Source organism: Microcaecilia unicolor, chromosome 12, assembly GCF_901765095.1.
Source record: "Microcaecilia unicolor chromosome 12, aMicUni1.1, whole genome shotgun sequence".
NCBI classification, from domain to species: Eukaryota; Metazoa; Chordata; class Amphibia; order Gymnophiona; family Siphonopidae; genus Microcaecilia; species Microcaecilia unicolor.
The window spans coordinates 3,304,359-3,317,318 of NC_044042.1; the positions used below are offsets into that span (position 1 = coordinate 3,304,359).

The 12,960-nt window shown below is 46.1% G+C and overlaps 1 protein-coding gene across 12 annotated transcripts in view; it reads right to left on the reverse strand.

Moving 5' to 3' along the window:
* PLEKHA6 (pleckstrin homology domain containing A6) overlaps window positions 1–12,960 on the reverse strand; it is a 141,042-nt gene that overhangs the window by 9,457 nt on the left and 118,625 nt on the right. For 11 of the 12 annotated variants that reach the window (XM_030221028.1, XM_030221037.1, XM_030221030.1 and 8 more), the window contains 4 exons: window positions 8,350–8,461; window positions 6,626–6,765; window positions 5,767–5,922; window positions 1,067–1,199 (listed from right to left, as the gene is read on the reverse strand). In XM_030221028.1, the coding sequence (XP_030076888.1) occupies window positions 1,067–1,199; window positions 5,767–5,922; window positions 6,626–6,765; window positions 8,350–8,461 (541 nt within the window). The remainder of the gene's footprint in view (window positions 1–1,066; window positions 1,200–5,766; window positions 5,923–6,625; window positions 6,766–8,349; window positions 8,462–12,960) is intronic. The other variant, XM_030221032.1, reaches the window with a different exon arrangement.

The following is a 12,960-nucleotide window of genomic DNA, read 5'->3' on the forward strand; positions in this document are numbered from 1 at the left end:
TGTAAGACCAGTGCAGGACAAATGCTTTAGCCCCGCCAGCCAAGGTACCTTCCAGCAGGTGGGGGGGGGGGGGGGGGGGGCGGGAGGGCGACAGCGGGAAGGCGGGCCAAAATGTGCCCCCTCTCCTAGGGCTCTGGCCCCCCATCCTGTCGAGGTCTGGCTACGCCCCTGCTTCCCGTTATATAGTTATGGTTTGTAAGAATTTGCTATACCGCCTTGACCAACTGGCAGCTCTCGGCAGTTTATAATAAATACAATACAAATTTGAGAAAAGGAAAGGAACTACAGTATTTTACAGGAAAGTGGATACAACAGTGAGGTAGAGATGCAGAAGGATAGTAGAACAGGGGAGAGAGAAAGGGACAGAGAGCGACAGGGGTATAGCCAGACCTCGAAGGACCAGAGCCCAAGGTGGGGGGGCACATTTTGGCCTGCCTCACTGCCGCCACCAACCTCCCGCGGCCACTTCTGCCCCCTCCCCCACCATAGCCGCTACCGCCTCCCTCCTGCCACCACTTCCGCCCCCGCCACTTCCCACCCCACCGCCACTGTTAAGGTACCTTGGCTGGCGGGGGTCCACAACCCCCATCAGCTAAAGTGTTTGTCCCGCGCTGATCTCACATTGCCTGGCGCCCTGCTCAGTTTCATTAAAACGAACGTGCACAGCGACTGAAAACAGGACAGGGCAACAGGCAATGTGAGACCAGCACAGGCCAAATGCTTTAGCTGGTGGGGGTTGGGGACCCCCGCGAGCCAAAGTGAGGGCCCCAGAGCCAATTTGGGGAGGCCCAGGCCCCTATGGCCCCCCCGTACCTTCACCACTGCTTATTACATAGAGTAGTGTGAAACTGGAATTCGTGTCATTTCTGCATATTCTTGGTGCCCTATTTATAGACACACGATCTAGACCTGCTCTCTCTACAGCTGAGGCAAGAGGGAGGCCCAGGATTTCCACTGCATGACCTGCAGATGGAATTACTCTACTGCGGACACTCCTGAGCATTGCACTGGACAGAGCTGCCAGTGGTTCACAGCAAGACGCACTGCCTGTAAAGCTCTCCCTTACCTTTATTGACTGCCACTGGCTTCTCTGCCTCTGCCGTCTCTGCACAGGGTTGTGGGGGACTCAGCTCCTCAGAAAGAAGATGGGGAAGCGTCTGCTGCATTTCCTTCTTGTGAGGTTCAAAGCTCAGCTTTAGCTGTAAAAAGAATGGCAGTGCAGCCACATCAGGACAGGAATGCCAGTACCAGCCTGAGAAAGTTATGAGGCTGCACCAAAACCCTAATGAATTTTCACATGCACAACATGCAGAAATATAAAAATGGGCTGGGGATGGATACAGCAAGATTTAATTTCTGGCAGAGACAGAAATCTTACCAATAAGGAATGTGGCCAGAGCGATACCCACATGTATGATCCCCCCGTGACATACAGGGTACTGAAACCTTCAGTGTTATCAGTGCAGTGTGTGTTCCTTTGCTAAACCAGTGTCTTTTCAGTGTTATCAGTGCAGTGTGTGTTCCTTTGCTAAACCAGTGTCTATTCAGTGTTATCAGTGCAGTGTGTGTTCCTTTGCTAAACCAGTGTCTATTCAGTGTTATCAGTGTAGTGTGTGTTCCTTTGCTAAACCAGGGTCTTTTCAGTGTTATCAGTGCAGTGTGTGTTCCTTTGCTAAACCAGTGTCTTTTCAGTGTTATCAGTGCAGTGTGTGTTCCTTTGCTAAACCAGTGTCTTTTCAGTGTTATCAGTGCAGTGTGCACTCCATAGAATTCAGAAAGCATGAGCAGAAACTAGCTGTAGTCCTGCTGAAGGAACAAGTCTGATCTTAATGTCTGCAGGTGAGACGTTCAGGTCTCAAATATCGCCAACCCCTGAAACTAAAATTTCTGCATTAGTTACAGCAAAGAGTAATCCATAGGACAGGGAATAAGAAGCCAGGGATTTACAAGAGGGAAAGAAGATACAAAGACAATTCAAGGGAGACAAACGAAACAGAAACAACTGACAATATCTACATGCCATGGGAGGAAGAGATGCAACCATTACATACAGAGCGGGTCCTCCAAAGGAGCACACTGACAACCAATCAGATCATAGCATGGACTGAACTTTCTGAGACGCTATCGGGCAATGGATTCTTCCACTTTTACTGATGGGGGGGGGGGGGGGGGAAGGAAGGACACTTCCATTGTTTCTGAAGGGAGAGGACTCTTCCATTGTTACAGATTGGGGGGGGTGCAGCTTTATTGTTATTGAAGGGGACTGTTCCCACCATGCGTGGGTGGGTCAGTTTGATTCCCTAGGGATGGTGATATGATGTTCCAAGGTGATTGATTGATTGATTGGAATTTATTAACCGCCTTTATGAAGAGATTCACCCAAGGCAGGTCCAGTTTAACATAAAACTTACAGTTTTGTTAACAGCATAACAACAGTAAAATAACCAAGAATAAACAAAAATGAAAACAGTAAATTGAAATCTAATAATAGATCTACCATGAAACAGCATCAAAAATATACACATTTAACAGCAGTGGAATTCAAATACCAGAGATATAATACAATGTTAAGCAACTCAGGAACAATGGCAGGACACTGGCTTCCAACAGCTGAACGAAGTTTAAGGTTGGCTGCCTGGTCTTTCCGGCTCTTCAAGGCGCTACCTCTGCACTCTTGGTTAACATCTCATCTGTTTGCATTGTTCACTCCAACAGAGCAATTGATCCAAGCCCCCACCGCTTCACAAGGGAATCTGATCTCAGATCTTTAACTCACTCTTCCCAGTGGCAGGAATCTCATTACGGAAATCACTACATCTATCAGAGCAGAGAATAATTACCTCTGCTTCCGGACAAAAGCTAAAAATCTTCTTCTTCCCAAAGACTGCAATATAATACTCACCAATCATTGATCCCCTAACGATCTTTGGAACATTTAATTTAACACAGACTATAACAATACCATATATCACTTTACAACACTATAGCTAACCAATAAGAAAATATTCATCCAATGTCCTATCTATAAACCTGTAACTGTTGTTCCACCAATATTGTAAACCGCACTGAACCCTAAATAGGGGATATTAGCAGTATATAAGACCTAAATTTAATTGAATTTTCCACAGAACAGATGGTGGGTGCTTGTACTGTCCTTCTGGAAGAAATGATGTACACAAGAACTGTCATGAAATTCAGAACTGTGGAATAAACACAGAGGACCCCCCCCCCCCCCCAATAACTGTAGTTTGCCTGCCTACTTTTCAGGGGAGGGTAAAGGGAAAGAAAGCCATATTGATAGTAGGGGGAGGAAGACCAATTCAACATTTCACCTGCAACATTTGGAGGGGGGGATCATTCCCCCATATCTACTCCAAACTACACCTACGGATCCCTAGAAGAGGATGGAACTAAGGACCTGAGGTACCCCGAATGGAGCAAAGTTCAGCCCAAAACTTCACTGAAGTGGCTGCACTATGCTTCCTGTATGGAGTGCTACGAGTCCATCGAATCTGCGAGAAAGCATTGAAAGTAACTTCCATGGAGTGGCAGTTACCACCCTTTGAGAGGTTGTACGAGGGTCACAGTAACATGATGATAACACACGGCAGAAAAAGCCCAGGCAGCTCCATATTGTACCTGCCACTCTGTAAAGAACATGCAGGTTCCCTTCCTCTGTGTCTTTGTTAGGATTGTATCTGCCATTCCACGGAGGCTACATCCCTATATGCCATTTGTTTTGCTTTCATCCCATCCTATATGTTTATCCTACACACCTTCTTGACTTCTGTCGCTGTTTTTGACCCAACCACCTCCAGTGTGATGACGTTCCACTATGGAGGAAGTAGAATATTGTTGTGGGTTCTACACGGGAATCTTGAACACAATCAACCCCAGGTGGACAAAAAGCTGGTGGGCGGGCAGGAGGGAGGGGCATTTGTGAACTCTGCGACTGTGATGAGCAGGACCGTTAAGAGCACATGATGTGCCAAACCTCACACTAGAAAGCCATGCGAAAAATACAACAAAGAAAATGTTCCAATCAATGTGGAAACTCAAAAGAATAAAACCTTTCTTCCCAAGGGAAATATTCCGCAGCCTAGTACAATCAATGGTGCTAAGCCACCTAGATTAATGCAAAGAACAAATCATTAAGAAATTCCAAACTACAGCAGCCAGACTCAATTTGGAAAAACGAAATACGAAAGTGCCAAACCCCCAAGAGAAAAACTACACTGGCTCCCACTTAAAGAACGTATTACATTCAAAATCTGCACTCTGGTTCATAAAATCATTCACGGTGAGGCCCTGGTCTACATGTCAGACCTCATAGACCTACCACCCAGGAACACAAAAAGGTCAGCACGCACATTCCTGAAAATCCACTACCCCTGCTGCAAAGGTCTAAAATACAAAACAACATACGCATCCAGCTTCTCCTACATAAGCACGCAACTATGGAATGCCTTACCACTCGCCGTGAAAAGAATACCCGACCTAACTAACTTTCGGAGATCACTGAAGACCAGCTTGTTCAACAAGGCACACCACAACGATCCATCCTAACTACCAAACAACGAAATTCAAGCCTTAACTGGATAAAACCTAACTCTCTATACTTGACTACCAAGGTCTACTCCACCACGAATGAACTCTAACGCAATACCACCCTATCTCTTATTCCGTATATGAACTCCTTATAATTGACTGATCAATCTACTAAATCAATTAAGATCTTTATTGTAATACCACTGTATCTCTCACTCCAGAAATGGCGATTGTCATGACGGAACAACGTAAGCCACATTGAGCCTGCAAATAGGTGGGAAAATGTGGGATACAAATGAAATAAATGAATAAATCCTGAGTCAGACTAAAGATCCACAGATCCCAGCATCCAGTCCAAGTCCTGAAAGAGCAGCTCCATCCCCCGAGAACAGACTATTCTGATGGGAAGGGCTAATGTTCTATGGTTAATTTTTATCCAGGGAGAGGGTCTTTTCCATTCTGGTACGTTTCTCCATAGATCTCCGAGTGTGGACTATGATACCAGAGAGGGACATCAAACCTCTGAGCAAATCCATCACCAGTCCAACAGACCCTTGACCTGTAAGAAGAAATACAAAGTGTCCCTCCCTCTCTCAGCCCTGGTACTGGTCACAGTCAGGAAACTGTAGCAGGACCTGCAGGAGTGACTGGGTGCTGGATTAGAACAATGAGCTCAACCAGGCAAAGCAGGAAAGTGCATGTACAACCCTTATTGAAGAGCACTGGTGATGGTGAGGAAAGGTGCTGGGTGACAACAGGACAGTAGTTAGGGACAGGAGCAGTTCAGCAGGACAGATATGGAGGGGGGGGGGGGGGTTCTGTGTGACAGGACAGCCCTTGACTGCTGCCACAGCACACAGACTCTGACTCTGTTCAAACTCTGGCAAAGCATAAATTTCTCTTTTGTAGTAATCGTTGCATCTCTAGACCCAGCCGCCTCAATGCTCCGTGTGCTGCAGTATCCCATCCAGCTGCTCTGCTGCTTCATCTCATTCGTATGTGGAAACGTTGGGTAAAAACATGCAAACATGCTCTAACGTCACAGACCCTGGCCCCTTCTGCACTGCAATAAAAGACACTGTCTGTGCTGGAGATATCCAGGGTCAGAGGGCAATGGGCAATAGAATGCACCTGTTAATGCCCCTGCAGAACCAGGGACTGAACTGCTCCCTCTGTGGAGCGAGGATACTGCAGCCACCACGGAGACACATGTAATACCTGTCCCCTCTTTGCCTCGCCACTCTGCTGCCAGGAGGGTACATTAGGATACAGCCACGGCCAGAGGCGACCCTCACGGAGGGGTGGAGGGGTGGCCAGAGGAGACTCCAGGGGTACGTAGGATTTAGGAAGGGGAGGACGCGGTGGGCCCAGTTCCTGGGGGGGTAAAGAGGAAGTCCGAGTTAGGAGCTAATGCAGAAAAGACTGCTGGAGGGAGGGAGGGTGATAACGGAGGAGCAGGGCTGGGGGATGGGGGAACAAGGTAGAACAGAGGGGGAAGGTAATGATGGGAAGAAGGAAAAACACAAAGAAGGGAGAGAAACAGACAATACAGATAACTTTCTCAGAGCTGTTAGTCCACACAGGGTCTAGGTAAGTGCAGAATGAAGACCCTTGACCTCCTCTATGCTTTCAATGCTAAGCATTCTGGGTACTGTAGTCCTGCACTCACCTAATGCCCCCGAGTCTTAACATGTCAGAAACAAGTCAGAGCTGAAACCTGCAGGAGAGATCTGTCCCTTCCTTTCCCCTTCAGTCCCCCTCCCCTCCTGGGCTCAGGTGGTGAGTAGAGTATGACCTAGGAGGGATACATGTGGTACCACCCTTATCTCCATTCACTGCCCTGTCCCAAAGAGATAATACCACATTGCTCAGCTCAGTCACACTCCAGAAACCAGTGACCTCCCACAGTGACCTATTTACGCCAGCCACAGACATGGCATAAGTGGTTCTGCCATTGCGGACTTAAGCTGGTATTGTAGAACAGCTCTTCCAGTACAGAATAGGTTATTGGTGTCTAACGTTTAAGTGGCTTATACCCCATTTTCCCCAGAATGTCCTCTGCTCCCGCAGTCCTTACCTCATTGGCAGTCTGCTTGGTGGGTGACCCTTGTGAGCCAGATACGAGAGAGAAAGGACTCAGAGGACTGGTCAGGCTGGCAGAACTCAGGGGGCTGGCAGGGCTGTTTGAACTGTAGGTGCCATGCAGGCCACCAGCAACTGCAGCGAGAAAAGTGCACAACAGCTTAATAAATGAACGCTTAATGAGACAACCGTTCACATCCGCACTCAGCCCTTTTCCAATCACTCAGCTCCCAGATCTGATTCATCATTAAAAACATTCCAGGATTCTAGAAATGACATCCCGCTGCATTTTTCTAAGGGCCTGACAGAATAAGCCCGATATTCAGCCTGCGGCAGACTGCGGTGTCGGAACCATTTGCTGAACTGACCCCGGATATTTAATGCCGAGATATGAGAAGCTCCCAGAACTGACTATCGGGGTCTCAGCAGTCACCCACAAGTTAACTGGACGCCAGTCGATATTCAGACTGGTGCCCAGTTAACTTTAGCACCTTTTTGTTACCCTTCTTTAAGCGGTTAGGGCTGCAGGGGAGGGGGCAAGATTCCCCCGGGCCCAGTCTCCAAGGGGGGTCCGGCGCCAAGGGTCTGTCTTTCTCCTGCTCCTGACGGAACCCGGGTGATCGCGTCCCAACAGGAGCAGGAGAGAGAAAACTCCGGCACAAGGAGACTGGGGAGGAGCAGACACAGGGCTTTGGGGCCTCTGGTTTGGTTGGCAGGGGGTCCCCAAGCCCCGCCAGCAGGAGCTGTTCTCCACTGAACAGTGCTAGAGGAAGGTTTCTACTGGCGGGGCTTGGGGACCCCCACCAGCCAAGGTATGTGGAGTTGCCCTTTCCCCCCTCCCCCCAATTTTTGTGATCTGGCTACACGGTGGTCCTGGGGGGGGGGGGGGGAAGACCCGGCGACGGCAGCCCTACCCCGGGCCCGACTGAGTCTCTCAGCGGCCCTGCAGTTACTTAGTTGGTTATCAGAGTGACAATTGCTGCTAACCAGCTAAATAGGTATTCCACCCCCTAACCTAACCAGTTAGCAGTGGTATACCATGTGCCGGGTCACTCAGTGAGGCTTAACCGGGCAGGAGCCTCTCCTGGGATTTGATATACCGTCCTTCTGTGCTACAATCAGAGCAGTTTACATATTACATACAGGTGGCAATGAAGGGTTAAGTGACCTTGTCCAGAGTCACAAAGACCTGCAGTGATTTCCCATTAGGCTCCTCCTCCACTCTGTCGCGCCGCTTGACCTGACTCGCTACAGAACAGTATCGTGAAGCTGCTCTTGTAGCTGAAACTTAGGTGCGACAGCTTACGTCAGGTCCTGTACGTGCACCTCGCAACGCACACATCTGAGACTGCTGTATAAGGTCGCGCATGGCTCGACGGAACACCCATGCCATGCCCACTGGTACAGCGCACTTCCCATCACACGTCATACAACCAGTGGGCCCAGTACATCTGTGCATATATGTGTGATGTCATTCGCCTATTCAATCAATATATCTGTACAGTCGGGGCCCTCCATACAGCTGCCCTTCAGCTGAAGAGTGCGACCTTGCCAACGCTGCCCCAAAATGAACAAAGAAAAAGCAAGCAAAACGTAAACTCCTGCAAACGACAGGGGAGACTAAACAGAGCTGCACCACGGGGTGGAATGAAATGGACGGGTGATGCCCCTTCCAGGACCTCAGCCTCAGGAAGACAGAGGGGTGGACCAGCCACCTACCTCTGTATTTGGCTGTGTCTGTCCCTCGCGATGGGTTGTTTTTCCTGAGTCCTTCCATCACATCCTGGATCCGCCACGTTTCCTTTTGGATCTGTCGGTGCAGGGCCTCATTCTAGCAAAGAGAGAAAAGCAAAAGGGTTAAAAATAGGGAAAGGAGAATGAGGTGCAATACGTTTAACACTTGTCTTTGCGAATTACTCTTCTATCTCGCTACAGTGCCCAGGAGTCAGGTAACTGCAGAGAAATGGGGCACAGAATCACCCACCTGCTCTACCGACAGAACTGTGCCATTAACACTCTATTAATCACATCTCAACGAATACCCGGAGCCAGTGGTTTGCCACTCCGGTACATAGTACACCCAATGAAAAGCTGGCAGATCTTCAAATTTCTTCTGCATTTCATATGGATTAATACGCTCGATTCCTGGAAAAGTTGAGAAATCTCAAGTTCTTTTGGCATTTTCTAACTTGGGAAGTAATATACAATTATCCTTAGGAAGCAAAAATGTAGCCATTTCCAGATGCTCCAGGCTTCCCTTCACTTCCAACATGTATGAATAGTTGCTCTGAATTTGTGTATTAAAGCAGCCTCTCTAGCCAGTCAGAGGAGCCTCCATTTTGACCATAATGCTCGATGGGTTTTTCAAGCAGTGTATACTGTTTTGATAGCTTTTGGGCTTGCAGGCAGTATATAACTTAGAAATAAGTTTCATTTTTGCATTTAGCTCACACCTTTTTCCAAGATGTGCTTCAAGTAAGTATTTTCCCTGTCCCTAGAAAGCTCACAATCTCTGTTTGTACCTGAGGCAATGGAGGGTTAAATGACTTGTCCAAGATCACAAGGAGCCACAATAAGTTTTAATCTGGGTTTCCCTGATTCTCAGCCCCTTGCTCTAAACACTAGGTTACTCTTTCATTTGTCCTCACTTGGGGTGTAACCAGTAGTGTGCTGGAGCAGGCTCTCACAGGCTCTCGAGAGCCGTTTGTTAAGTTTTTAAGAATTTTGGGAGCCGGTTCTCCATGGCTACTTTAACAAATGGATCCCAAAATGTGGGCTTGGGCCCCTCCTGAATTCTCTTTTTTATATTTCAACGGTTTTTATTGATGATGTACCACGTCAAACAAAACCAATAAAGTCAAACATTTTGTAAACATTCAGTCATGTCATAATTTTACATCCTGAATTCTCTTTTACTTTGCTGGCGCGAGAGAGCCCCCTGTTAACAATTTACCAGCACACCCCTGCCCGGAGCTCTCAGCAAGATATAATTTGTACTGTTAGTGATCTGTATATATACACACACATATGGCCAAGCAGATAAACAGACACAAACTTCAGATTTGCATCTCTTCACATTATGCCTTCCCTTCCTCCTATTCAACCTAACGATGACCCCACTAGCCAAGTCCTTATCCAATCAAGGCCCTTAACCCTTTCATATACGCAGATGACGTCACATTGTACATCCCCTACAAAAAGGATCAAACAGAAATCGCCAAAGAAATCAAACTCAGCCTGAACATCATGAACTCATGGGTGAATGCATTTCAGTTGAAACTTAACGCAGAGAAAACACACTGTCTCATCCTCTCATCCCAATATAACACAATCAAACCCACCAACATAACCACCCCAGATTACACTCTCCCTATCTCAGACAACATGAAAATCCTCTGAGTCACAATCGACCGAAATTTCACACTAGAAAGCCAGGTGAAGGCTACAACAAAGAAAATGTTTCACTCAATGTGGAAGCTCCAACGAGTGAAACCTTTTTTCCCCGAGGAAAATATTTTGAAGCTTGATACAATCCATGGTACTAAGCCATCTAGATTACTGTAATGGAATCTATGCGGGATGTAGAGAACAAATCATAAAGAAACTCCAAACTGCTCAAAACACAGCAGCCAGGCTCATATTCGGAAAAACAAGATTTGAAAGCGCCAAACCTCTACGAGAAAAATTACACTGGCTCCCAATCAAAGAACGTATTGTGTTCAAAATCTGCACCCTGGTTCATAAAATCATCTACGGCAATGCCCCGGGATACATGACAGACCTCATAGACCTGCCAACCAGAAACACAACAAGATCAACACAAACATACCTAAATCTCCACTACCCAAGCTGCAAAGGACTTAAATACAAATCAACCTATGCATCCAGTTTCTCTTATATAAGCACGCAACTATGGAATGCACTACCAATCGCCGTGAAAACAACATACGACCACCTAAACTTCCGGAAACTCCTAAAGACTTACCTGTTTGAAAAGGCATACCCCAACGATCCAACCTAAATGCCTTAACCCCGCAACACAACAATATAAAGTTCGTACTGGACACAACCAACTCTTCCCCTTATGACCCCCAATGTGTTTATCACACCTGATCATTACTTCGTCATACCCTCGCTTTGTATTTGTTCATACCGGAATTGGCGATCGCCTCTACTGTACTATGTAAGCCACAAAATAGGTGGGACAATGTGGGATACAAATGTAACAAATAAATAAATTAATTAACAACTTATAACCTGCCCAGGTGTCTGAAGAAAGTATTTTCCATTACAAGACAAATCACTCCACTGGTTTTTCTGACACATATAGAACTTTCTTGCTAATGAAATACCTGATCATACCATGGGCTCTGTCTTTTTACAAATAGCTTGAGTCTCAGAGTAAGACACTAGATCTCTCTATGCCTTGGCTCTCCAAGGAAGACACCAGATCATTCTATATCTCCAAGGAAGACACCAGATAACTCTATGCCTTGATTCTCCATGTAAGACTCACTTACATTTAAAATCTAGAAGCTCTGTGAGGCCCTTTTTTTCCTTCTCAGAAAAAAAGTATAAAATCCTTATCAGAAGTAAGATTTTGATATATTTCTATCATTTTTCATTCAGTGGAGATAATGGTATTTAGGTATCAATAAGTTGAGATAACATTTCCACATCCTAACATTAATTTCTCCATGTAAGACACCAGATCACTCTAGGATCTGATTTGCCCCTTTGCAAGTAGGTCATGTGTACATCATCTGACCTATATTTTTGACCTATATTTGGCATCTTTATGAAGGCTATTAGCAAGTTGTGAAGAAGTAACATTATAGAATCTGTGCAGATGACATCCAATTTCTTTTTACCATTCCCTGGTGGATACATTGCCGAATACAGAAAGCTGTTAAGAGGAGGTGGAAGAGAGGATGGGAGCTAATCACTTGACCATTAAAGCTGAGTTAATGATTTTAGGAAGACCAAGCAATTGTCCATTTGGGGGACACATCAGATCAGGTACATAGTTTAGGGATCATTTAGGACCTGCTGTTGTCAGCAAAGGAACAGTGCGTTCCACCTTCTATAAATTATGTTTATTGTGAAAGCTGTGGGGTGTTTGCCAGTAGACAGATAGGGCTGTACTGAAAGCCCTGGTCATTACTAAGCTAGATGACTGTAATTCCTTGCATCTGGGGCTGCACAAGACACCTGTACAGGCTTTGCATGTAGTTCAGAATGTTGCGATGCAGTTCTTGGGGTAACTTGTAACGACCATATAACTCCACACTTGGCTGCATTGCATTGGCTGTCTCTGATTTGGAGAATTCCGTTTAAAATGTGGACACTGACCCATCACACTCTGAACGGGGACACTCCTCCTCAATACCTTCGTACTGTGTTGAAAATTAACAAGCCTACTATGCATTCTAAGACCAGAGAGCTCCAGTCGGCTACATATTCCATCAATTAGACAGGGCTATTTAACCGAAACACCAACGGCCACATTTTCGGTACCACAAAGCTGAGAAAAACACAGAGTGTCACAGACCTCAGATAGGAATCGAAGACTTGGTTGTTTAGACAGATAAAGTACATCAATAATGAATGACATAAGTAAGATGTAAAAGTGGCCGAGGGCTAATTAATGGGAACGATGTCTGAAGCGAGATCACATGATTGTCACCGCACACGTCATGTTTTATATACTGTTTTTATGATTATGTGTGTGAGTACAGTGGATGAGGAGGGATATAACTGTCTGTTTAAATGCAGTGCAGAAAACTAAGACTCCCATTATGACCTGAAATCATCTAGCAACCCTAGATGATTGCTATTGCTCTGTTGCCCTATCAGTATCCGTTGTTCTTCTATTGTTCTGTTGTTCTTTTCCATTGTTTTATTCTCCTTAACGATACTTGGACTTTGTTTTAACTTAACGCCTCATAATGTAACCAAAATTATGTTGTAACAGATTGTACTTCTATCTTTACAATGTATTGTAAGCCACACTGAGCCCACAAATAGGTGGGAAAATGTGGGATACAAATGCAATAAAATAAAATAAATAACTAGATTCAATCTCCCCTACCCCATCTCCCCCCATTTCCCAATTTTTGCTTCGAGCTAAGAGCACAAATACACTGTATAGTTCAATATCCTTTTCTAGTCACCAGGCTCCCAACTTCCCCTCCTCCAATCCAGCCCTGGTCTGATCTCCTAGATCCCAATCTCGGTCCTCTGCCCTTCATCCACATTCTGCCCTCTTCATTTCCTCTCACCCTTTGACTTCTTCTTGTCACCCGCCTCCTCCGTCCAGCCCTACTCTCA